Source organism: Entelurus aequoreus, linkage group LG10, assembly GCF_033978785.1.
Source record: "Entelurus aequoreus isolate RoL-2023_Sb linkage group LG10, RoL_Eaeq_v1.1, whole genome shotgun sequence".
Lineage (NCBI taxonomy): Eukaryota > Metazoa > Chordata > Actinopteri > Syngnathiformes > Syngnathidae > Entelurus > Entelurus aequoreus.
The window spans coordinates 64,819,722-64,832,728 of record NC_084740.1 but is presented as its reverse complement, the minus strand read 5'-3'; the positions used below and the strand labels follow the sequence as shown (position 1 = coordinate 64,832,728).

Below are 13,007 nucleotides of genomic sequence, written 5' to 3'. Positions count from 1 at the left end.
GCATATCATTGACCCATCTCATGGCTTTAGAACTACTACGAAGAAAATATCACTTCAAATTAATTGTATAGAAAATATTTTATTGCTTCAGATAACTAAAAAAAAATCAAGAATTTAGACAGAAAACAAATATATAATATTATCACAGCAGTTTTGGGGACATTTTTGTTAGGATATAGAGAGAAATGGTAAAAAAAAAAAAAAGAAAAAAAAACAGTTTAACAAAAATTTAGGCCTGGGCGATTAATCAATTTTACCAATACATTTGAGTTTTGTAGTTGCAGATAATTATAATAAAATAATATAAATAATTTCAAAAATAAAAAAAATCTGTTTCTTCCTCCTCTTGCTCCAGCAAATCTTCCTTACATCCTCCTATGTCCTTCCACCCTAGAAATATTGAATGACTATTTGATTAGAAGAATGCATATTGAACCATGTATGAGAATGCCCATCCATCCATCCATTTTCTTCCACTTATCCGAGGTCGGGTTGCGGGGGCAGCAGCCTAAGCAGGGAAGCCCAGACTTCCCTCTCCCCAGCCACTTCGTCCAGCTCCTCCCGGGGGATCCCGAGGCGTTCCCAGGCCAGCCGGGAGACATAGTCTTCCCAACGTGTCCTGGGTCTTCCCCGTGGCCTCCTACCGGTCGGACGTGCCCTAAACACCTCCCTAGGGAGGCGTTCGGGTGGTATCCTGACCAGATGCCCGAACCACCTCATCTGGCTCCTCTCGATGTGTAGGAGCAGCGGCTTTACTTTGAGCTCCCCCCGGATGACAGAGCTTCTCACCCTATCTCTAAGGGAGAGCCACGCCACCCGGCGGAGGAAACTCATTTTGGTCGCTTGTACCCGTGATCTTGTCTTTTTGGTCATAACCCAAAGCTCATGACCATAAGTAATGATAGGAACGTATATCGACAGGTAAATTGAGAGCTTTGCCTTCCGGCTCAGCTCCTTCTTCACCACAATGGATTGATACAGGGTCCGCATTACTGAAGACGCCGCACCAATCCGCCTGTCGATCTCCCGATCCACTCTTCCCTCACTCGTGAACAAGACTCTGAGGTACTTGAACTCCTCCACTTGGGGCAAGATCTCCTCCCCAACTCGGAGATGGCACTCCACCCTTTCCCGGGCGAGAACTATGGACTCGGACTTGGAGGTGCTGATTCTCATCTCAGTCGCTTCACACTCGGCTGCGAACCAATACAGTGAGAGCTGAAGATCCTGGCCAGATGAAGCCATCATCATCTGCAGAAAGCAGAGACCTAATCCTGTAGCCACCAAACCGGATCCCCTCAACGCCCTGACTGCGCCTAGAAATTCTGTCCATAAAAGTTATGAACAGAATTGGTGACAAATATCCTCACTGTGAGCAAATGCCTCACAGTAAATATGCCAGAATAAGCTACAATAGCTGAGTTTTATAGGTTTGTTTATTTATTTTTTCAAATTATTCTATATAAAGTCAAATTTACATCTGTTCTAAAAATAAACCACTTTCTGAAAATGAGAATTTTTCCAGCAGTAGGATGCAGTGCCATTTCAAACTACTAGTTTTTGATCAAATTAAAGTGAAACTTTAAACTAATAATATATAACTAATATATTTTATTAACTATATAAATACCTTCTTTGGGCATTATTTACACATTACACTTTAAAAAGTTATGAGAAATGTAAACTTCTGATTGATATATGTCTAATGCCACGCAATAAAGTAGTGTACTTTGGTGCCACAAGGGGGAGTTGTGGCTCACCTCAGGAATGTCCATCATCCTCCTAAGCTTCTGGTCTCTCCAGTTCCAGTCCAGAACCAGGAAGCGTAACGCCTGCAAGTTCAGTCCCTCTGACATAGAGAATATGTAAAAATGTTTAAAGCTTAAAAATATATACAGTATGTATATATATATTCATGATAAAAATTTTTTTAAAAATGAACCCCACTTACCTTTCTCAACAAGAGCACTGATCCGACCGGGCGTGCCAACTCCGATGTGAGTGACGTTTTTCTGCAGCAGCTTCACCTGCTCCTCCATCTTCACAGCAAAATTACATGTTAGTGGATTCTAGAAAGTTCACTCGCATTGAAAAACATCTGAGTTGGACCTTGATGTGTTTGGCAAACAGCTTAACAGCCTTGGCTTCTCCCTTGAAGGCAATCAGCTGCCTGGGAATTAAAAAAGTGTGTCAGATGCACCAGAGATTTTGGTGCATTTAAGCCAATTAAATAATTTAAAAAAACGTCATACTTGATGAGCTCGATGGCTCGGAGGGCAGAACTGCAGAGGATGAGCAGGACCACCGAACTCTTTTGTGTGTGCTGTTTCTGAACCTTGGCCCATTTGGGACAAACTTAAGCAGTAAAACAGGAAGAATATCACTCAATGAAGACACAAAATGTCAGTGTCAATATTAAGACAGTAGCTCCTTCGTGTTACAAGTGTATGCTAGCGGTGTGCGAAGACTTCAGCATAGTACTCACTTTGCTTTAGATATGAGGACAGGCTGTGTGTCAGGTCGTTGCAGGACAAGAAACAAGAATCTGACAAACACAAATAAAAAGCACCAAAAAGGATTAGTGTGGTGCAGGAATGTCCAAAGTGCGACTAGGGAGGCTTGTTTTTGATTTGTCTCTCAGCATATTGCAGAAGTAACTACAAAAGCAAAGCCCTTAGAGTGCACAGGCCTCAGCTGTCTCCCAATAGTAAAGTCCTGAATCCAGACGGTGATCCGGATCATCCCAAAAATGTAATCACTTGTTCCTTATACCATTTCTGACATTTTCTGAAATAACTCCTCAAATAACTTTTTGAGCTGTCTATGTTGCACAGGTGTCTAACTAGTTTTCATGGAGGGCCACAACATGCCGTCAGGAATGTTCTGTAAATTCCGGACTATAAGCTACTACTTTTTTTCCGACGCTTTGAACCCTGTGGTTTATAAAACGGTGCGTAACTACCGTTGAGGACGACAACGTTATTTCCTCTATATTTTTCTAAGTGACAAAAAGAAGATATAACTGACAACAAATATGTTTTGTGTACAACATCGGGTACGCAGTAAATCATCGTGTGGTAAAGCATCCTTGCTCAATAAACGATCTTTGTTATTCACAGCCTGCTAGAAATCCCTCTCTCAACACCACACAGCAACAGAAATGTTACGATTGATTGGCTCTGTCTGTCAAGGCTCTTTGGCGCGAAATGGGCCAATGAGAGGCTACAGAGGCCCAGAAGTCCCGCCCACGCATGTTTTAGCCCTTCCTCATCCAATCTTAAAGGCCTACTGAAATGAATTGTTTTTATTTAAACGGGGATAGCAGATCCATTCTATGTGTCATACTTGATCATTTCGCGATACTGCCATATTTTTGCTGAAAGGATTTAGTATAGAACAACGACGATAAAGTTCGCAACTTTTGGTCGCTGATAAAAAAAAGCCTTGCCTATACCGGAAGTAGCGTGACGTCACAGGAGGTAGGATTCCTCACAATTCCCCGTTGTTTACAATGGAGCGAGAGAGATTTGGACCGTGAAAGCGACGATTACCCCATTAATTTGAGCGAGGATGAAATATTCGTGGATGAGGAACGTTAGAGTGAAGAACTAGAGAGGCAGTGCAGGGTGTATCTTTTTTCGCTCTGACCGTAACTTTGGTACAAGGTCTCATTGGATTCCACACACTCTCCTTTTTCTATTGTGGATCACGGATTTGTATTTTAAACCACCTCGGATACTATATCCTCTTGAAAATGAGAGTCGAGAACGCGAAATGGACATTCACAGTGACTTTTATCTCCACGACAATACATCGGCGAAGCTCTTTAGCTGCTGAGCTAACGTGATAGCATCTGGCTCCAATGCAGATAGAAACAAAATAAATAAATCCCTGACTGGAAGGATAGACAGAAGATCAACAATACTATTAAACCATGGACATGTAACTACACGGTTAATAATTCTCAGCCTGGCAAAGCTTAACAATGGTGTTGCTAACGACGCTGAAGCTAACAAAGCTTAACAATGCTGTTGCTAACGACGCTAAAGCTAACTTAGCAACTTAGCAACCGGACCTCACAGAGCTATGATAAAAACATTAGCGCTCCACCTACGCCAGCCAGCCCTCATCTGCTCATAAACACCCGTGCTCACCTGCGTTCCAGCGATCGACGGCGCGACGAAGGACTTCACCCGATCACAGATGCGGTGGCGGCTAGCATCGGCTAGCGCGTCTGCTATCCAAGTAAGTACTCCTTGATGTGTTGCTACAGCCAGCCGCTAATACACCGATCCCACCTACAACTTTCTTCTTTGCAATCTCCATTGTTCATTAAACAAATTGCAAAAGATTCACCAACACAGATGTCCAGAATACTGTGGAATTGTTCGATGAAAACAGAGCTTTTTGTATGGTGACACATTGGGTACGAATACTTCCGTTGCCGTCGTGACGTCACGCGCATACGTCATATCCAAAGGAGTTTTTCAACCGGAAGTTTAGCGGGAAATTTAAAATTGCACTTTATAAGTTAACCCGGCCGTATTGGCATGTGTTGCAATGTTAAGATTTCATCATTGATATATAAACTATCAGACTGCGTGGTCGGTAGTAGTGGGTTTCAGTAGGCCTTTAATGGTGATCAGTCCATGAGCGCGGGGCAGAAAGAAACACAGGAAAAAACAAAATAAGAGTATCCAAGTAAAAACTAAAAAGGTGCTGCAGGAAAATGAAGAGATAATAAAATAAAAGCTTTAGTAACACAGACTGCTAAGAGCAGAAAAATGAAGATGTTTGAAAGCAGCTACTTCAGTGTGTCCTTAGCAGCTGCAGCTGCTCTCTGCATTGCTCTGACGACAGCTCATGAGGCGATACAGGAGGAGGAAAAAATAAATGTTGTTGAAAACGCAACTGTATAATCATAACGGTGATATTATGATATTATGGCAAGCAGGTCTGCCTTCTTCCGGCATGATGTGGATAAAACGTTCATAAATGGTTGAAAATGGTCACTTTTAATCAACTTTGAGTGAAATAAATAGGAAACATGGTGGTGTGTTGAGTTATAGCTAAATGTAGTTATTTAATGCAGGGGTCCCCAACCTTTTTTGCACCACGGACATGTTTAATGTAGGCATTATTTTCAGGGATAGGCTTTCCACTTGTGCCAGATAAATACAGCAAAAGTTAGTGCATGAAAAATACAACTCACTATAACGCTGAATTAGTGGGAGCCCTGGGATTGTTTCTTTGCGATGAGATCTCCAGCAGGTTACACTACAGGTGGAAATCAGGCTTTGGCAACAATCTGTCAAATGTCTAGGGTGTACCCCGCCTACCGCCCAAATTCAGCTGAGATAGGCTCCAGCAGCCCCCACGACCCCGAACGGGACAAGCGGTAGAAAATGGATGGATGGATATTCATTAATGTGTATTGTATCATGTCACAAAGTTATAACAAATATAACAAATGGCAACATCCTATGAGGAGTTTTATTATACATCTATAAACAAGATTATTAGTGTGTCTAGTGGGACAGGCAGTCATTTATAAATGATTTAATGTTTCTCTGCGGCCCGGTAGCAAATGCGTCACGGACCGGTACCAGTCCTTGGACCCGTGGTTAAGGACCTATTGGAAACAATAACAATACTATATAATTCGTTTTTATTGACCGTTTGAGCCCCATTTTATACTTTCTTCAAATAACGCCACTTTGCAGATTTACACGCTTGTTGCAATGAGATTTGTATGGGTGTGTGAGAAATAAATAGTCATCAATTTTAAATAAATTCCCCTAGTGTCTTTTTAAGAGAAAGTAAGCAACCCACTGTGTAGTTATCATTAGTTTATTCACGGCTCCACAATGTAAAAGGGATATAGTTTAGCATAGTGGTCGTTTTAAGGGCGTTGTTATATGTACATCAGTGGAGTGAGTTGGCACACTATCTGCATGTGGATTGTGTTCTGGATCAAAAACTCCAGGGCCAAATGTTTGTCCCAGTCCACCACTGATTGCCACTTGTTATGGTGAGGTGAACAGTAGTACCATATACACACACTGATTAAAGAAACAAAACTGTTCTCTGCACACAGATGATCTGCTTTGAAGAATGACCACAGAGGTTTTCTTTGGCAATCATAATGGAACTTAATTATATAGCCTAAATTTAACAGCAAGAGTAATAGCATTAAATTATACAGCACTAAATTGTACTTGTACGCTTGCAATGGTTGTATTTTGTTGATTATATTATGTAATTCTTATTTAAATGTGTCTGTTGTACGGATGTAATGGTATCAAAATCTCAGGGTACGATACCATCACGGAATTAAAGCAACGACACGATATTGTGTTATATGTCAAAAAAAAAAAGAAAAAGTAATAAAACAGTTATTGTGCAGGAATGTTTCGGATAAACACACTTACTGTAATTGAACACCAATATAATGCTCAAGTGTTCTAATCATATTTATTACTACAAACATGTATTTTTAGGTGCAAATAATTGTGCAGGAACACTCAGTGTTTTAAGCAAATGTAAAAAAAAAAAAATCACAGTTGTGTGTCTTTAAAGTGACAATGTAAACATCCAGTGTAAAACAATAATGTTTAGTTTAGTGTCTTTCGTCTTTAACTTTCTGAGAAGCAGTGGAACATGTTTATATCAGTTTACAAAATGCTGTTTCTCATAAAAGTTTAACAATTTAACTTTCGATAATGTAAATACCTCACAAACTGATAAGATTTGCTATCTTCAAATATATTTTCTAGATGACAGTTGCAGGTGGCGACTTAGGGTGTAACCTGCCTTCCGCCCGAGTGCAGCTGTATAGCCCCCCTCACCTGCGACTTCGAGAGAGACAAGCGGTAGATAGATGGATGGATGGATTAAGAATTTATCAGGTAGTTTTTCAGTTTACTCGTATTTCCCCTACAGTTTACATATTAACGACAGTACAGTTTTTTTTGTGTGATTTCCCTCTTGGCAACGCTTGAGACAAAAGTAGCGCGCTTTGCTTTGCAGAACTCTTTCTTACCTCCGCCAAATAAGTTATGTTTTAGCCAGGGTTTGTTTGTCAGTTTGCTAGCAACATAACTCAAACAGTGATGGATGGATTTTGATGATTTTTAAAAAAAAACCATGTCCTGTTACTGGTGCTCTTGTACTACAACTGGCAGGAGGAGAGAGAGCGATAGAATGTGGAGAGATGAGACAAACAGTGGAGGAATGGAAAAAGAACAGGGTGAAGACAAAAGTTGCAGAATTTTGACCTCTGTCTTTGTAAAAATCCTGGTTACGGCCCTAATTTATGGATTTTTCTTCGCAAACGGCCAGAATGTTTTGTGTTCAATAAATTATTTTCATAAAACATCCAAAGAGACATTGAAAAAGTGTGTTAATTTTTGTGTTATGGCGCCATTTTTTAGATGAGTTTGTGCTGCGGGGTGAACGTCTAGTGTTTGCTACCGTTCAGTGCTTTCAAACGGAAGTGCCGCTCCCTCTCCTAGTGGTCAATAGCGTTTCTACACGTATGGATTCTTCATTCATCACACCAAGCAATGTTTGCAAGTTTTACAGTATAACTAAAACAATTCATGCTTACTAAACTGCCCCATGTGTGATGTCTGTAGGAATATTTAATGTATGTGTAATATAATGAAGCTAGCGTTGTAAGCATTTGCTAATATGCCAACACATTTACAATTGTCTGTGTTAGAATTATTACCACTCACATTGGTTTAAATGTAGCTTAAAAATGTATGGGTTTCACTATGTAAAGCGCTTTGAGTCTCTAGAGAAAAAGCGCTATAGAGATATAATTGACTTCATTATTATTACCTGATAATGGCATTTTTTTTTGTATTGTTTCAGTTTCACAAATGTCTCAGTAAATTTACCAAAATGTCACAGGGGAGTTATTGAATCTGTTTGGGTGATTGGAGAGTTTGCTTCCGCAGCTAGTGGGTCCATGAGGATGACTTTTGCTTTATTTGATCAGCCGTTTTACTGCCGTGTTAGAGGCACTGTTTGCAAACAATTCAGGCATTGTTTCCTAAACCTTTTTCACCAAGTACCACCTCGGAAAAAACTTGTCTCTCCAAGTACCACCATAATGACCAACATTACAATACAGTAGCATAGTAGGTTTAAGTATTCATTAAAATAAGACAAAATATTTATTTAACAAGTATATTTCATATTTTTGACCACTTTAACATTACACTCAGTTTGAACAGTAACACTGTGTTTGAGTATTGGAAAGAAAACACTGTCTTTTAATCAAGTGATTCTTTGGCGTACCACGAGATAGAGCCCGAGTACCACAGTTTGAAAATCACTGCTGTAGATTATAGAACTGACAATGTAACTAAAGTATAACACCATAAAGCATTGTTATTAAGCTTATCTTTTTAAATGTAGAAGTTTTTATAACGTAAAACATCCATCCATCTTCTACCGCTTGTCCCTTTCGGGGTCGCTGGAGCCTATCTCAGCTGCATTCGGGCAGAAGGCAGGGTACACCCTGGACAAGTCTCCACCTAATTACAGGGCCAACACTGATAGACAGACAACATTCACACTCACATTCACACACTAAGGCCAATTTAGTGTTGCCAATCAAATGTGTTAAATTTGTGGTATTGAATGCTACATACAATTTTCTGAGCGCAGCGCACAATAACTGAACAAAATAAAAAACTACTAATGGCTCCCATTTTAATCATTTGGGTTTTGCCATCAAAGCTTTGCTGTATCCAGAAACATACTCTCTGACTTTGTAAACAATAACAAAAACAAACTAAAGCTTTTGTAATAATAAGATCAAGCAAAAAATGTGCATCTAATCACTTCAGTGTCGTTAATATACTGACGCTATACTAGGTATGTATAGTATCAACATCTGGATCAATCACCACTATTTTACATTGAAGCTTTAGCGGTTAGCTTCTTTTGTAATCCTGCTTGGTGTGTAGCATGCTGAGACATTCCTTTTCCTCAAGTCCTCCAGTGATAACGCTAGCTGGAAGAAACTTTATTTTCCGCCGTGGTGGTGAGGATTAGTATCTTAGAAGCCGTTTCGCACTGTGGACAGACAACGCATTCTTTGCAGCTTGCACTCAAATTTGAGTCGGTGTTCTGGCAAGACATGCACCCTCCTGGAATTCATGCCAAAAATGTGATTATTGCTCCCTGAGCCTGCATCCCTTTTAAAGGAATCCTTCCTGTGAGTACATTCTTTAGCTACGTAAAGACTGAGACACAGCTCCGGTCTGATCAGGATCTGAACATCTCTTTAGGTTGGTTTCCGCATTTTTAGTGCACAAAATGCATATTTAGAGAGGACAACTCACCGTGCAGCTTGAGCTCCTCCATCTCAATCACGGTGCGCTTGTCTGTGAAGTAGTGTGTGAGCAGGTTCTGCAGGTCTGCAGGACAACCTGGTTTAGGCTCAGAGGAGGCTAAGACATCTGTAATTGTCTTCTTCTTCTTTCTCTGTTGACATCAGGACAACATTTAAGTTATTGGTTAGAGACAGTGTTTTCCAGACATTCTTGTAATTGTGGCAGCCCGCCCCAAATAAATGTGGACCGCCACTATTAGATTTGGCGCTACATGTGACGCCCTCAGAGCAAGGATTAGTCGAGCCAACAACTTTGTCGATAAACTTAGCAGGTTACCAACATCTCTGGATTGTTTTCACAAGCTAATTTTTATGGTTTTGCTGGAAACTTTTGGAGACATTAAAGCACATATCTCTTGCCAGTCTTGCTGTCCTTTCTGATGAGAGAGGAACGCAACCCGAGCATTAAAACTGCTGTCGCATCGGATATATATATTTATGACCACATACAGAAGAGGCCTGGAAAAAATCGGAATTGTATTGCTAAAATAACATGAAAAAAAATCCAATACAGGTCAAATTTAGGCTAAAAAATAAGAACTGATCTGCGTGTAGCTTAAGAGTACTTAAAGGCTTGTGACCAGGGGCCTCATGTACAGAGAATTGCGTGCCTTTCTTACTAAATATGGACGTCTGATCATATCCAGAAAATGTCGTACGCCACATGTAACCTGTGGTTATCTTTAGGACTATTTTGTACAGCAATAATGCATGTGACTACACGCGGAAGAAAATGTTTTTTTCAGAGCCAAACTGGTGTGAATAAAATTACAGAGAGTTGCTGCGTTGACCCTGGATCTCAGGAAACAGAGTGGACCGACACCAGCAGATGACATGGCACCCCAAACCATCACTGATGGTGGAAACTTTACACTAGACTTCAGGCAACGTGGATCCTGTGCCTCTCCTGTCTTCCTCCAGACTCTGGGACCTCGATTTCCAAAGGAAATGCAAAATTTGCTTTCGTTTCCACCATCAGTGATGGTTTGGGGTGCCATGTCATCTGCTGGTGTCGGTCCACTCTGTTTCCTGAGATCCAGGGTCAACGCAGCCGTCTACCAGCAAGTTTTAGATCACTTCATGCTTCCTGCTGCTGACCTGCTCTATGGAGATGGAGATTTCAAGTTCCAACAGGACTTGGCGCCTGCACACAGCGCAAAATCTACCCGTGCCTGGTTTACGGACCATGGTATTTCTGTTCTAAATTGGCCCGCCAACTCCCCTGACCTTAGCCCCATAGAAAATCTGTGGAGTATTGTGAAAAGGAAGATGCAGAATGCCAGACCCAAAAACGCAGAAGAGTTGAAGGCCACTATCAGAGCAACCTGGGCTCTCATAACACCTGAGCAGTGTTAGAAACTCATCGACTCCATGCCACGCCGCATTAACGCAGTAATTGAGGCAAAAGGAGCTCCAACCAAGTATTGAGTATTGTACATGCTCATATTTTTCCTTTTCATACTTTTCAGTTGGCCAACATTTCTAAAAATCCCTTTTTTGTATTAGCCTTAAGTAATATTCTAATTTTGTGACACACGGAATTTTGGATTTTCATTTGTTGCCACTTCAAATCATCAAAATTAAATGAAATAAACATTTGAATGCATCAGTCTGTGTGCAATGAATAAATATAATGTACAAGTTACACCTTTTGAATGCAATTACTGAAATAAATCAAGTTTTTCAAAATATTCTAATTTACTGGCTTTTACCTGTATATATATATACATATACAGTATATACATATATATATATATATATATATATATATATATATATATATATATATATATATATATATATATATATATACATACATACACATATATATATATATATATATATACATATATACATATACGTACATACATACATACATACATACACTACCGTTCAAAAGTTTGGGGTCACCCAAACAATTTTGTGGAATAGCCTTCATTTCTAAGAACAAGAATAGACTGTCGAGTTTCAGATGAAAGTTCTCTTTTTCTGGCCATTTTGAGCGTTTAATTGAGAGTTAATGACGTGAGGAAACATGCAGCAGGCGATGTGTCGGGAACGTTGTTTGTTTACTGGGATGCTCACTAGTCCTTTATTTAATTGCACACTTTATCAGTGTTCAAATAACATCAATACTAGCTAAAATGTTTTGTCATCTCATCGAACTGAACGCAGGCTGTGAAGATTTTGTATTCGATGTGAGAGGTATAACTCCTGTTTATTTTGTTGGCCAAACTGTTGGTGTTGTCGGCAAACATTTCGCAATATTATGAAAAAACTACTTTTCTTACATTCTTGTACCTGCTGATGTGTATTTGGGATCCGAATAAGTCTTGAAAATTTGCGTGTGTCCGCCATTGTAGTCCCTGCCGACCCCATAGTCTTCTTTTTCCTCTATCTTCTTGTTATGATGCATTCATCCTCAGCTGTTGCCATTTCTAATATAAAGTAGCGTAAAGTTCTAACTTATATCTGTCAGTAGACTCACTATGGAAGCGCTAAAACTAACGGTGTAGTGGGTTTACATAATTCACCCACGGAATTTTAGTTATGGTCGGACGGTTTTTCACGGTACACAGTTCCGGCGTTGTTGCACTAGTGAGCCACGGATGAGGATATGCTGCTTCGTTTTTTATTTAAGTAAAGTCTGAATGTCATTAAAACAGTTAGGTCCATCTATTGACACTTCTTCGACTCCTGTCCTTGAATGCTACACCGGTACAACAAAGATGACGGGGAGAAGATGCTGTCGAAGCAGAGCCACGTAAATACGCACGCCCACAAAACGGCGCATCCTGAAGCGACGGTCAGAAAGCAACTTGAAGATGGGCTGTAAAATTTATCTATGCAACATTTTGACCAAAGAAGCATCATTACATGTTATGTAGACCACAAGATAGAGTTTTAAATGTAGAAAGAAAATCATAATATGACCCCTTTAATGCACCCTTTGTATGAAAATAGACCTGAATAGACCCGCTCATCGGCAGTGCGCCTTATAATCCGGTGAGCCCTATGGTCCGCAAAATACGGTAATAGTTTCAGTCAAGTCAAGTGGATAAACGCAGTCTTTTTCTTTCATTCAAACATCTTGGTGGTAGGAAATTACTTTTAAAAAGTAATTAATTGTAGTGCTTTGTTACTTAACCAAAAAAATAACTGAATTACTAAAATAATTACCCTTTCATAAAAGTAATTAATTAAAAAGTAATTAATGCATTACTCTCCAAAAAAATTCAAATATCTGGCTTATGCAGCTGAGAGACGTTACATATTCCTGTAGAATGTGCGTCTTTAAAAGGCGGTGCCTGTTGCCTACTGACGTGTGACGTCAGCACGCAGACATTTAGAGCAGCATTTTAAGCTTAGTTTAAGTTATATGTATTATCTTAGCAGACGCAGTGGCAGTTTGTTGCCAGTTCCGGCAGCTCTGTTGAATGTTTTCACAGGGTAGTGTTACTCCTGGTTAATAAATAAATTGAATGTGCTTCCATGACTGTCATATTTTCTGGTCCACAAAGGGGGTATTGTTTGGATTGTGAGCTAAAGGTTTTCACTTCAATCATTGATTTGTTCCCTCGTAGATAGTAGTAGAGTG

At 39.9% G+C, this 13,007-nt stretch overlaps 1 protein-coding gene across 1 annotated transcript in view; it reads right to left on the bottom strand.

Moving 5' to 3' along the window:
• The window catches only part of cmss1 (cms1 ribosomal small subunit homolog), a 45,997-nt gene that overhangs the window by 1,737 nt on the left and 31,253 nt on the right, over window positions 1-13,007 (bottom strand). Inside the window, exons 4-9 of the mRNA XM_062059671.1 lie at window positions 9,360-9,501; window positions 2,486-2,545; window positions 2,253-2,355; window positions 2,110-2,170; window positions 1,952-2,039; window positions 1,761-1,849 (exon numbers count right to left, since the gene is read on the bottom strand). Of these exons, the coding sequence (XP_061915655.1) occupies window positions 1,761-1,849; window positions 1,952-2,039; window positions 2,110-2,170; window positions 2,253-2,355; window positions 2,486-2,545; window positions 9,360-9,501 (543 nt within the window). The remainder of the gene's footprint in view (window positions 1-1,760; window positions 1,850-1,951; window positions 2,040-2,109; window positions 2,171-2,252; window positions 2,356-2,485; window positions 2,546-9,359; window positions 9,502-13,007) is intronic.